Genomic DNA, 15,000 nt, shown 5'->3' on the forward strand with positions numbered 1-15,000 from the left:
TGTTAAGTCTTCTTTTTGTATCTTCGTAACATCTCTCAATTTCAGTCTTTACATAATTTATGGATTCCATCAAAGTTTGCTTAAGCTCGTCTAATTTTAAAGTTTGATATAAAACTTGAAGCTCAGCTATTTTATATTTTATCAGATTATAGTTGTTGGTTTGAACAGCGTGCATTATTGCAGACTTATTATATTCGGCTTGCATGTACAACGCATTTTTTGATCGTTCCGTTATTGTGTACCTGAACACTTGTCCAGGATCCTTAATGCAAGGTGTTTTCATAATCTTACTTAAAACATCTAAAGGACTATCTTCTATAAGATCTAAAGGTTTTCCATTTTTTTGAGTTTTTCTTATCATATCACCTAGAATAGCTCTAAATGTTTCTTCGTTAGGCTCAGGCATACTTTTTTCAATATTATCGCATATGTTACGAAGACTCGCGAGAATACCGATTTTCGGATACTTAGTAAACAAATAAGAAAACGCAGACAAATATTCTTCAATGTTTATTACCATCTCCTGAATCATTCGTGTCATCTCACGAATACCTTCACCTCGACCACCTTGGTTTTCATAATTCATCAAAATGACTGGTCGAACACTTTTGCAAAATCTGATTCCTTCAACAATACAAACACTATTGGCAATATCCACTTCAGGACCAGCAGTATCACCAAATCCTGGGGAATCACATAATATTATAAACTTATCCTTTAATGCGCCCAAATCTTTTAAGTTGATTTGAATTGGATTTATGTATCTAGTTTCCGATTTAGCGCGGCAGCTGATAACAAAATTGGATAAAACGTCCGAAAACGGCTTTGCTGTAATATGATTCAGAAACTCACCAGGTTTAATTTCTACTTGTTGTTCAACCATTTTAGAACCGCAGAAAAAATGAATGGTTGCTGTTTTACCAGATCCCGTCTTTCCCAACAAAAGTATAACATCCTGATTTTCAATTGATTGAATAGTTTTATTAGCTTTTTCTATTAGAAAATTTATTTCTGCAATATCCAGAGGCTGAATTTGTTTGAGTAATGTTTCAAGATTTTTAAGTGCTGAATTAAATTGATTTGTTTTAATTAAATTTACGATCTTTTTGAAGTGTTCTTTTATATCGTTTTTGAAGTTGAATCCCTGAACATCGAATTTCTCATTTAAAGCCAAAATGGCAGCCTCAAAGTTTATTGGTTCTTCTTGTTTCTTTAAGATATTGGTAGTGTAGTTGTCAGGTGAAATTTTTAAACAAATTAAATATACTAATTTTAAAATGCACTTCTCGATGCAATCGGGCATTAACGCTAGTCTGTCTTTTTGCTTATTCAGTTTGTTAATTTCCTCAGAAAAATCTTCGCAACCTAGATTAGAGATATTTTTATCATCTTTGGAAGGGGAATTCCTTTTAAATTTTTTATCTAAAGGAACTTGAATTGACGGCGTTTTGTTTATTAGATTATACAATTTTTCAAAAACGTTTATAGGAATATATTTTTTTAATTCTTCCAAACAAGATAATGTTACTTTATTTAACAAATTTGTTTTCAGCTCATTATTGATTTTAACTGGTTCCCAAATTTTTTCTAAAAATGATCTAATCTTTTCAACATCGTCCATTTCATCCAACTTTATAGAATTATAGAGCATATCATATAAATTTGAGCCTTCAATGCGAAACTCATCACTTGTAATAACATTGAACAAAATATTACTCATTTGCTCTAGAACACAAACGTGAAGATTGTTTGGCACTTTCAATACTTGAAGTAAAATGACTATAAAACTGCTAAAGTTTATTTGGAGGTCTTTGACCAAAGAATCCAGTTTTTTAAATAGTTTCGGTGGAATATCGTCCTTATGTTTATATAACCCATTTATTCCTTCTTTAAGTATTGTAAAAAACAATATATCATTTGTATCAATATAACCTGACAATTTGATGGTTAATTTTAAGGAATCGCTTAATGACTTTTCTCGATTAAACACATTAACCATATCTAGAAATATCTTCAAATTTTTAGGAAATGTACACAAAAGTACACAAACGGATATATATATATATATATATATATATATATATATATATATATATATATATATATATATATATATATATATTGTTAAAAGACACATTTTAGTGAATTTTTGTTTTAAGCAAATTAATAAAAACAATTTATTTAAGATCACTGGATGACCTTGTATTGCATGCTAACCCTGCGAGCACATGGACGTAAAAAAGCATACAATGAACGTTTAGACGGAACCTCTCGGACGCGTTCTAAACTGATTCAAGATTAGACGCTCAAAGACGTTCTTTTAAGACGTTCTAAAGACTTTTAAAAAAAAACCAAATAAGACTTTCCATTTAAGTGCAGTTATACAAAAGTGGTCGAGAAATTACGTCTTTTGAAGGTTTGAGTTACATTTGTCATGCAATGAGCGTATTTTAGCAATTACCGAATTTATAGGAATTTAGGGACAAAAATTCACCATTCACAAAATATTATAAAAACGGCAACTGGTGTGCTTTATTAACTAAAGCAAAAAAAGCACAATATTACAAGTATACAAAAGATTAAAACTTATTTCAAATTTCAGATATAAAAAATATAATGGATACTTTTGTCGTGGTTATGTTTATTACGGTAGCCGACGCCTTTTCTATCCGGCGTGCTTTTCAAAATATATATATGTATTTATATATATATATATATATATATATATATATATATATATATATATATATATATATATATATATATATATATATATATATATATATAAATTAGTAGAAAATCACATAACAAAATTTTTTTAAATTTAACACTGCGTTTAATCAATAAAGACCCATCAGAAATCTGATTTCTGATAAAAATGCATTTCTGATGAGTCTTTTGATGAGCATTTCTGAAGAGTCTACTGATGAAGCACAGTGTTAAATGTGTGTATAATATATATATATATATATATATATATATATATATATATATATATATATATATATATATATATATATATATATATATATATATATATTTTAACAATTTAAAATGTTTTCTACAAAATGGACTGCTCAATGTTCTTAAAAGAAAAGAGCAATAACAAATCAGTAGAAAATCACTTAACAGAAGTTTTTTTCATTTAACACTGTGTTTCATCAGTAGACTCATCAGAAATGCTCATCAAAAGACTCATCAGAAATGCATTTTTATCAGAAATCAGATTTCTGATGAGTCATTATTGATTAAACGCAGTGTTAAATAAAAGAAATTATTGTTATGTGATTTTCTACTAATTTATATATATATATATATATATATATATATATATATATATATATATATATATATATATATATATATATATATATATATAGATATATATATATATATATGTATATTTATATATACATATTTTTATATTATATATTATGCCGAGAATGAACTATAAAATTGTGATGGAGATATTTTGAAAAGCACGCCAGATAGAAAAGGCGTCGGCTACCGTAAGAAACATAACCACGACAAAAGTATTCATGATATTTTTTATATCTAAAATTTTTTAAAAAAAGTTTTAATCTTTTGTATACTTGTAATTTTGTGCTTTTTTTGCTTCATTTAGTAAAGCACACTAGTTGCCGTTTTTATAATATTTTGTGAATGTTGAATTTTTGTCCCCAAATTCCTACAAATGCGGTAATTGCTAAAATACGCTCATTGCATGACAAATGTAACTCAAACCTTCAAAAGACGTAATTTTTCGACCACTTTTGTATAACTGCACTTAAATGGAAAGTCTAATTCGGTTTTTTTTTAAACGTCTTTAGAGCGTCTTAAAAGAACGTCTTTGAGCGTCTAATCTTGAATCAGTTTAGAACGCGTCCGAGAGGTTCCGTCTAAACGTTCATTGTATGCTTTTTTACGCCCATGTGCTCGCTGGGGTAGCATGCAATTTAAACCAACAAGTTCCATTTACAAATATAGAATTAAATTGTATTTATTCTGTTAAACTACAAGATCATCCAGTGATCTTAAATAAATTGTTTTTATTAATTTGCTTAAAACAAAAATTCACTAAAATGTGTCTTTTAACAAGCAACAGCAGCAAACTACATAAAATGAACTTCAAAATGAATTGCAAGATGATTTGTTTTATTTTACGCTCACACTTACACTTTTATGCTATTATGTGATTGCGTTTTTTTAATTATAATATAAAAGTTATTCAAAAGTGTTAAAACAATATTTGAACTTACACTTGCTGTTGCTAGCTAGTATTTTCTTAATTGACAGTTCTAAACTTTTCAAAACTCTTGGTGTAATGTCATCCTTGATTTGATCCAGTTCATTTACTCCTTTTTCAAGTATTGCGTTTAGTAGTTTATCATTATCGTCAAAAACTTTGTTTGTCACAAAAATGGATTTTAAAGAGTCGCGTAAAACATGATCAGTCGTACCTATATATAATTTAAAACACAGTTAATTTTTTTAAGTAGAATGTATATTAACACATTTGGCAAAATTTTTAACATAATTTTCAAATAAAAATCTATTTTGTTAAGATTTGTTTTTTGTAAAAAGTTTTTAACTAGATAATTGCTGTTTGAAAAAATAACCAAAATAAATTTTGAGTTAATTTGATTGATTGTTAGATTAACATAAATGTTTCTGAATTCAACTCGCGCTAGTGGTGTAGTGGTAAACCAGATCTATAAATGAATTACATACCCCTACTCTTTGTAAGAAAAAAACATCAGTGTCGAAAATTGACGCATCTCTAATAATATCGCATTGGTTTTGTTTTCTCAAGAGTTACCGATTTCCTCAAAATTTAGTTTTCTGAATAATATAAAAAAGAAAGAAAATTTTGAAATAACATAAAAATACTACTACTGTGTGCTAGAATGCCACTAATTCTAAGCTACTACTTCAGTGCCAATACTGTGTAATTGTACAACAGTTCACAAACAAATCAAAAATTATTCCTGCTTTAGGTAAACCTGTTTCATCTAAATTAAATATGCAATATGGTCTATCAAAAAAATTATTATTGTTTAATGTCTACTCATATAACTCAAACAACAAATCGTCAATGTTTTTAGATAAATATCATTAGCTCTTGCTTTAAAAAGTTCAGGTTATTTTTTTCCAAGCAATACATTACAACCCTTTTCAAAAAACATGCACCAGACATTCCCTGGTTGTTTATCCTTGAATAGAGTTCTTTTGCCAGTAAATGTTATATAGGATTTAACCATCAGTTTGATATCTACTTTATTTTGTGGAAAACCATTATCAGCTAAGTAGATCAGGGCTTCTACTAGAAGACTTTCCTCAGTATTATTTAGAACAAACCCATGATCACTTCCAATTTATTTTTCATTCCTTTGAATTCGACCATGGGATTGTCTGTATAATGTCCTATTTAGGAATTCCTTTCTTAACATGCTGTATGACAGTCATTAATTTGCTGTGATCGTAAGTCTTGCTTTGATATTTACAAGGCATAATAATTTATTTCAGTCATTAATTTGTTTTAAATATTTTAAAACAAAACTTGTTTATATAATGTATATAATTTAATTATAAAGTGAAGAGGAATACAAAAATTAAATATAAAATATATTGATGGAAGTTAAAATTTTAACCTAGCCATTCAGGGAAAACAAATTTGAGCTATTATCCTAATGTAAATAGCTCAGAGGCATTATATAAAACTATTATATGTAACTGAAAAGTTTATAATACTATAGTAAAAAGCAGAAGTAAGCATAAATATATGAATGTCATGTAGCTTATGATTTTGTAAAAAAATATTATAGTGTTAGTAGGATTTCATATATCTCATATATATCCATTTTGCCCCACTATTATTTTACTTTGTATATCCATTTTACCCCATTTTAGATTTTTGTTTATTTATCAAATTAGGTTAGAGAACTATAAAAATAAATTTAACATGTTGATACATAATGGTCTAAGTAATAAATTTACGTTTTGCACTTGCATAAGTAATAACTCTACAGACAAACGTTTTAAAGCGTAATTTTTTAAACATTTTTTTCAAAATAACTGTAAGCTGTAATCTTCAGGTTTTAGCATTATTTATAGATAACATTTTTCATGAACACTTATTAAATATATCCATATTACTCCAACTATCCGTGTCACCCCACCCTACCCTATTATAGCAAACGAAAGGGAAAAGTACATTTTTTTTTTTTTAAATTTTATTGACCGGTAGAAATTTGTTGCGCTTATCATATACGCGCCTTACTAACATAAATTTCAAGCATGACATATTGTCAGCCAAAAACCATGAGGTTGTATGTCCACATTTTGTATTTTTTTTGTTTATTCAACAATCATTGTGGTATTTTAAATATTCAACAATCATTGTGGTATGTGTCCAATAAAGCTTGCCTCAAGTATGTCACAACTCACTTGCCTCAAGTATGTCACAACTCACTTGCCTCAAGTATGTCACAAATATTTAAAAAATTAGTGTATTGATGGAAGTGTATTGTTATTAAAGACACGTAGATTCATTTTTCTAACATGTTTATTTAATTTTCTACATCTATTTTCTTCGTACCTGTCAAAGTTCAAATAAAATTAATTGCACTCATAAACTCTTTTTATGTTTGTTTTGGTGGATCGGATGGTGAGGGAGGGGTTGAGGGAGGTAGTGAGTGGGCGTGTTTTAAGGTTATGAGCATTTAGTATTAATAACTTTTCATTTAGAAAATATGCTTAGTTTTCATATAATTTTTTTTAAAAAGCTGTGCAACAATAAATTGTAAGAACAATGGAACCGTTTTTACTAGTATTTATCCGAATTTCTACTTAATTTATTAAGTTACTTTATAATAAGTTAACTTTTAAAACCAAATGGAAATTGTTGTAAATCATTTAACGATAATATGTATGTTTATACCTATAATACAAGTAAAAAAGGTGTATAAACCAGTTAAGTGGAACTTGTTAATAGTAAATTATTAAAATATAATATCAAAATGGAAAGTCTTTTACATTATACATTATTATACATTATAGACATTCAAGCATTTTTTCGTTTATATAGTCGGTGACTGTGATTAATAGCTGATCTAAGTTAATGATTATAGCTACTTTATTTACTGCAGCATGGGCCCCAAAAAGAGTATATGTTTATTTTATGGTGAAGCCAAAAGTAGTTGAGCTTGCAATTTATTAATTATCTGCTTATTTAAACAATGAATGTAAAAATGGTCATGTACTGCATATATTCACAAAAAATAGCAAATCGTTTCAAAAAAATGCATAACTAGTCCATATGCTTTTTAATCTCAAAAAAAGTCAACATCAGATAGTGCATTTAGTGACTACAACCAAGTTATATCCGCGCAATTTTTTAAGGAACTCAAACCTTTTTATAGATATCTTTACAGAGCTTTATATGTTTATTTTATGGTGAAGCCAAAAGTAGTTGAGCTTGCAATTTATTAATTATCTGCTTATTTAAACAATGAATGTAAAAATGGTCATGTACTGCATATATTCACAAAAAACAGCAAATCGTTTCAAAAAAATGCATAACTAGTCCATATGCTTTTTAATCTCAAAAAAAGTCAACATCAGATAGTGCATTTAGTGACTACAACCAAGTTATATCCGCGCAATTTTTTAAGGAACTTAAACCTTTTTATAGATATCTTTACAGAGCTTTTTGCATGTCAAATAACAGAATTGGCTATAACACAACCCATAAAGTAAACCGCCAGGTATTTTAACACTGTTTTGTGTTCTTCATTATCATCTTCTCAACAAAGAGTGTTTTAACTGTCGTAAATAGTGATCACTGTTTATCTTTATCTGGTCCTGCTTTTATGGCCACTTCTTAGAGACCAATACTATCCAGTATGAGAACTTATCAGTTGTTTTCCAGAAAAAAATGATGAGATAGAGAATGAAATAGCTTCTACAAAAAGAAAATATAACCCTAATCAAAAAGTCCTATAGGATCCTATAAATAAAGAACAAAAAAAAACTCAAATTTGAACCTCATTGAATTGAAACACCTAAGTTAAAAAGTGTTTATAGTTATCAAAGTTTTGACTTTTTTTTTGTTCAAAAATCTTATAGGTTCGATATAACTTTTTGGCTGGGGATAGATTTAAAAATTTAAAATAGTTAAAAATAAGGAAGTTGAGATTTAGGAGCTTTAGGAGTTAAGGATTTAAGAGAGTTAAGAGATTAGGCAAAGACAATGTCACTTAGAATTAAATACTTAAATCGTGTTAATACTCGCATAGAGTAGAAAATAAACCAGTTTTGGAAGAAATTGAAGGAAAATTACTCCATAAAGTTGGTGAAAACACTGGTTTCAATTTAGTCACTATTTCATATTATACTATGCCATAGTATAATATTAGTGTACTATGGCAGGCTAAATGTTTCAGATCTGATGGATTGCATCCTTTAATACAAAAGTAACCAAAAAGATTAGCAAACCTATTGATAAAAATCTTTCACGAATCTTTCAATTATGGATTAGTACTCACTCTGTGAATCTCAGATATCAGATACCCACTCTGTGGTACCATAATCTTTAGCAAATAAAAAAGGGTGATATATTACTCGGTGAAAATAATAGACCTATTTCACTAACCTCTATTGCCTGAAAAATCTTCAAAAAACTTGTAAAAAACAAATTTTTGAATCGCAATTACGATAATAAAATGTTTTCTGTAAATGAGCAAGTCTTCGTCATTATAAGTTATGCGTAACTATTTTCATAGAGAATTTTGATGTTATTTCGTCTTCCATACCACCTCACCATACCACCTCACCATACCACCTATTTTATTAATGTGATCTATCTTGATTTCGCCTAGGCATTCAAATTTGTACCTCAAAACAGACTTAAAATGAGACTTTTGGAATAAACGGCAAACTTCTACAATGGATTACACCTTTTTTAGTGGGCAGAAAGCAACGCATTACAATTAACAATACCAGCTCTGCATGGGTTGATGTTCTCAATGGTGTTTCTCAAGATGCTGTTCTTGGCCCGCTCCACTTCATTCTCTGCACAAATAAAATTGCTAAACTCACTGAACCTTCTGAGATATTTACCAATAATACTAAACTTTTTTTAAAAACTTTATTGCAGTCTAATGATCAACAGGATTGTCTAGGCTTGGTATACGGGTGGTCAATCATTTGGTTTCTTAAGCTAAACATTTCAAAACGCTGCATTACTTATTACAGTCAAAACAACCCTCATTGCAATGACTTTCTTCAAAATATAATAAAAAATATTCTAAATAATAATAAATCTGCCATCACATGAGTCTCGGAGACTTCTTTGCAACTTTATCCATATCATTAAATTGATACATCGTTTTGATATAGTTAAAGATATTTATCTACCAAAACTTATTAACTCCTTGTCTCGTGGTTACCATTATAAAAAAAAAAATGAGTTTGTTTCAAATTTTCCTCAACAACACAATCATTTAAATAATAGATTAGCAAAATGCTAGAACAAACAACCTCTGCGTATAACTTTGTAAAAATTTAAACAAATATTTATAAAACTGGTTGTTTACAGGGCGCGTTTTCTATGCTCCCAGTACGCATACATTATATGTAAACTTACTGCAACTTAAATCTATAATAAACAATAATAATAAAAGCTTCAAAACATAATTATAATTAAAAATAAAATAAACAAAACAACTTTATAAAAACAGAATAAACAATTTTTTTGTTGATGTTTACTCTAGTTAGCAACGAAAAAACAGACGAATCAAATAAGTGTATTTTATAAAAATATTTTTAATAGAAAACTCCGAAAATATCTCTTTTAATTATATTGTTTTTTATGTTAACTTTTTGCGTTACACTAAAATAAATTTTAATAAAACTTAGCGAGTTGATTAAAAAAAAAAAAAAAAAAAGTATAGTAAGAAAAGATTTAAATCAAAACGAAAAAATCACTTACATTTGTTATTAGCTTTTAAGAAATCCTTAAGTACTGACTCCAAATTTCTAAACACTTTTGGCAAAATATCTTCTTCAAACATATACAGTCCATTAATCCCTTTTTCAGTTATTGCATTTAGCAACTTATCATTATCGTCATTAAAGTTTAACGTTGTTAAAATTGATTTTATAGAAGTGCTTAAACCATTTTTCTCATCAGTCATGACTATGTAAAGAATATGTTATTTAAATAAGTAACTAAGAACTATAGATTCAAGCCACTGCTATTAGTACCTCTACTACTACTACAACAAATACTACTACTAAAACAACAACAACTACTACTACTAACACTATTACTACTACTACTACTACTACTACTACTACTACTACTACTACTACTACTACTACTACTACTACTACTACTTCTAGTACTACTACTACTACTACTACTACTACTACTACTACTACTACTACTACTACTACTACTACTACTACTACTACTAACTAGCACTACTACTTCTACTACTACTACTGTTATTACTACTAGGGATTACATCTCGAAACTAAAAATTTGAGAACTCCGAAATTTATTTTGATTATATATTTTCGAATCCCGAGAATTTTTCGAGCGAATTCAGAAATTTAACTTTTTTTTTGCGTTCTCTTTCCAACAACTAAATTGTGTTTTTGTTTCTGTACATATTGATATTCTACATTTTAATTCTATAAGAAGAAATAAAGAAAAAAAATCAAGTAGACAAAGAAAAAACATTCCTAAATTGCAGTTAACGGTTTCATCTCTTCATTTCATATCCACGTGTAATAATTTGTTGAGATTTGCTTATTGCATTATTGCGTTATTGCGTTTTTCCGTTGTTGCAGTTAACGGTTCCATGTTTTCATTTCATATCAACATGTAATAGTTTTAATATTTGGAATAACCTCGTGTTCCTATATTTTACGGTTTTCTACAGTGTTGAGATTCGCTTATTGTGAGTGCGGTATGTATTGAATTATTTGGATCAATATTTTTTAAATAGGTAAGAAAATAATAGTTAGAAAAATAACAGTAATAATTTAATAATGTTATTTGACAACTATTAAATTTTAATTTTGTTTTGCTTAATAAGTTAAATTATTATCAACAGTACATCCTAAAATGTTTCTAAAGGAAAGTTATTAGGAATGCACAAAGCAATGTAAAAATCAAAATTCTGTTTGGATTCAATTTTTAAGAGGAACAAAAAAACTATTGTTGGTTTTATTGAACAAACTTATAATGAAGCTGAGCTTGTTGAGAATGAAGAGTTTGAATTTAATTTTCTCATCAAAAATGTTCCTTCCATTGTAAAGAAACTTCGTCTTTCAAGAACATAAATGTTATTCGTCAAGTATACGTGAAACAAGAATTTGGGAAACAGTTGAAACTTAGTATGGACACTAGAACTAGATGGAATGGCTTAGTCGAAAATCGTCGAAAACTCTAACACGCTTAACAGCTGTTTTACAAAAAGCATTAGTTGACATAGCGTCTGATATCGTTGTTCTAGATGCTGAAATTTTGTCGATTAAAAACATTATTTCTCCGAGGAAAACCTACTGTTGAAACCCTTTGTCGAGAAGATGCAAATCTGCTTTCTGCTGATGCGGCATTTTCTATTATGCTTGAGAATGTCGGATCTGATGAAATTTCATTAAAATTAACGAAGAAATTATAAGACGGAATAATCCAAAGACGAACTAATGTCTGGAACTCTTCAGTATTTACACGATGGCGGAAAAAGTGAGATTTACGCATCTTTCACTAGACCATTGAAAAAAACAATAAACAAAGTTGTTGAAAACCTTGCACAAAAATGATATTTAACACTAACATGGAAATTTCCTCGAACAAGCAGTCAGAAGCTGACGATGTGATAAAAGTGATGTTGGAAGACCAAACTAAGCCGTTAACATTAATGCAAAAGTTGGAAAAAAAAATTCAATTGAATTTATAGTCCGACATAAAGTCCAACTCAGCTCAACAAATAATAAATAGGAGCTTAATTTCAAAAATTGAATCTGAAATGAAATTCTTTGAAAAGAACGGCGTTCGTGGCAAAATATTAGAGTCAGCTACTCACATTTGATTTTGATTCCGCCATCGAGCGAGATGTGTAAGCGAGCCTACTCATATGCTGGTAACTTATGAACAAAAGTTCAAACTAAATTCGGAGACGCAGCTTTAAGTGATCTCTGCTTTCTCAAGGCATATTTTAGGCAAACAAAACAATAACTTTATTCTTTTTATTGTTAAATGATAACCCAAATTAGAATGTTTCTGTAATAATTCAACTTGGCATAATTTTATGTTCCATTTTTATTTTTCAAACAAAGTATTTTTTATGCAATAAATAAAAATGAGTTATCTCAAATAAATTATTTTTAATATTAAATAGACATAAAAAAAAAAAAATGTTTTCGAATTTTGACCGAATTTCGAAAAATTTAATCTCTAATTCAGAATTCAATTTTTTTGATTTTCGTCAAAGTTTTCATTCCCTAACTACCATTATTACAACTACTACTACAACAACTTCTACTACTACTATTACTACTACTATTACTACTGCTGCTTCTACAACTACAACTAATACTACTACTAAAATTACTACTACTAGCGCGACTACAACCACTACTACAACTACTACTACTACTACTACTACTACTACTACTACTACTACTACTACTACTACTACTACTACTACTACTACTACTACGACTACTAACTCTGTTAGTAGTCGTAGAATCTACTACATTTGTTAAAACTGCTAAAAACACTATTTGTATTGCTACCTCAAACATTCAGTGCAAGGATTAAATTTTTAAATTAAAACATTTTGTCACATTTTTATAACTTATAGTTAGATTTTTTTTTTATTAAATGTAGAAGTTAAAGCATAAGTAAATTTAAACAAGCATTAGGTATCTTTTTAAGCACTTAAGTGACAAACTCTATTCTGAGGAAACAAAGATAGTTAGCCATCGACAATCAGATATATCAAGTAGGCGATTTTTATTATAGTCTCACATTTATAAAAACCACTTTACAAAACCTCAAGTTGTTTTGTTTCATTTTTTCATTTTGTCTAAAATTTTAAAACTATCATGACCAAACTATATTTATTACTTTATCAAAAAATATAACAAAATGTAAAAAAAAATGTAAAAACAATTTTTTGTTGTAAATGCAAAGCATTTTAGTGAAGCTGCACCGAGCATTGAACGCCTTAGGGATGAATAATAAGTTAGAAAGAGTTTAGCAGAGTGAGATAAAAGTACAAAAGGAGAGATATCCAGTGGAAAACAAAGAGCCTCAAAGCAGAAAATTACTAAAAAAATAATAAGTAAAATGTTGTAAAAATAGACAATAACAATAAACAATAGTCGAGATACTTAAGAATAATTTACTTTTATTTTTCTAAATTGTCGTTAGTGTCAAGCGTAAGTGTGATGTGTAGATAGTATCAGTGATGGAGCAGAATTATTCGTTTTATAAGTAGTTATTATGTAGTCTGTTTTCTTAGGGTGGTCAACATACATTGTTGAGATAAGTGTATCATGGACGTCTCGAGTACAGTATGGATTCGCGCCTTATGGTACAGTATGAACACAAGAAGACCTCCAACTTTCGCCCGAGACCGGCATCTTAAAAGAAGTTCCGTTCTGGGTATACACCAGGGTATCTTGTCAAGATACCCCATTATGTTATCCCAAAAGGATGACTCTCAGAGTATCCTGTCAGGACGATTGCCAAAGGCTTCTGAATTGACACTGGGACCAGAGGACACTTAGTGGGGCTGAGTACAACTTGCCTACAGTTGTAAGTCACTTTTTTGAAATGAGTGTTGTTAAGTGCCGTGCTTTGTTGCAGTATAACGAGGGTCAGTAAGAGCTGTGAACTGTTTTGAGTCTTGTAGATGTGTATGTAATGTAGACTGTCAATGCAGTGTACTTGAGTGTGTCTACTGTAATAAAATGTCTTGATAGTATGAGTTGTTAGTATAAAATTGGTTGAAAGTCATTAAAACTGGTGTAACGTAAGTTAAACGTGAATACTAGAAGTCCAGTAACATGTAGTTTAAAATAACAGACTATTGCAACTAGATTATCTGTAAAATTTAAACAGAATTTCACCAATATAGTAACACGAACTTGTATATATATTTTACAACTAATAATCTGTATATATATTGTATAACTAATAATCTAAGATTATATGGAATTTTGTATAAGTTATAAGAGTAACTGTGAAAATGTCATGTGACTGTAATGTAAACAGGAGTATCTGAAGTGGAAAAAAATTATTCGTTTTATAAAACAGGTTGCAGGTAGCCTCTTGGGAATTAAACAAACTGTATGTATAGTATGGTTGAGATAGTGTTTACTTATATTCATAGTGACTTGTGTCTTTAGAATGAAATTTTAGTATCAAAACAATATTAGTGGTTCAAAGTTAAGTTATGTGGTATCTAGTAACAATGTGAATTTGTGTTTTTTTATTCCTCATTAGCTTAATAACTCTTAATCAGCATTATTATAGTATTTTAACAGTGTGAGAATAATACATTAAAAATAACATGTGTGTATATTTAAATATAATTATAAGTTATTTAAATATAATTATAAGTATAAATATAAATATAAGTTATAATTTAAGTGTTATTACTTATCTTTTATAGAGGGATGTGTATGGGTGTATGCCACAGAGTTGGAGTAGAATTATTCGTTTTTTAAGTAGTTATCAGATGGTGTATGTAACAGAGCTGGAGTAAAATATTTTGAGTGTAATGATTCGTTTTATATATAGTTAGTGAGGTGTGGCTTGAGGTATAAGTATGATAAGTATATATAGTAAAAAGATGCAGTTACTATAAAAAGAATATTAGATGTAGTACCTTTAGTGTATTTGACCGTAATTATGTATTAAATATCATGTATATCTATAGTAACATTAGATATATTATGTACAACCTGATATGCACA

General features: G+C 28.6%; 1 protein-coding gene across 1 annotated transcript in view; it reads right to left on the reverse strand.

Moving 5' to 3' along the window:
• LOC136085791 (uncharacterized) overlaps window positions 1-15,000 on the reverse strand; it is a 103,630-nt gene that overhangs the window by 71,545 nt on the left and 17,085 nt on the right. Inside the window, exons 4-6 of the mRNA XM_065807258.1 lie at window positions 9,992-10,198; window positions 4,260-4,460; window positions 1-2,001 (exon numbers count right to left, since the gene is read on the reverse strand). The exon at window positions 1-2,001 is cut by the window's left edge and continues 302 nt beyond it. Of these exons, the coding sequence (XP_065663330.1) occupies window positions 1-2,001; window positions 4,260-4,460; window positions 9,992-10,198 (2,409 nt within the window). The remainder of the gene's footprint in view (window positions 2,002-4,259; window positions 4,461-9,991; window positions 10,199-15,000) is intronic.

The sequence above is a fragment of the Hydra vulgaris genome, chromosome 10 (genome assembly GCF_038396675.1).
Source record: "Hydra vulgaris chromosome 10, alternate assembly HydraT2T_AEP".
In the NCBI taxonomy this organism is placed as follows: Eukaryota; Metazoa; Cnidaria; class Hydrozoa; order Anthoathecata; family Hydridae; genus Hydra; species Hydra vulgaris.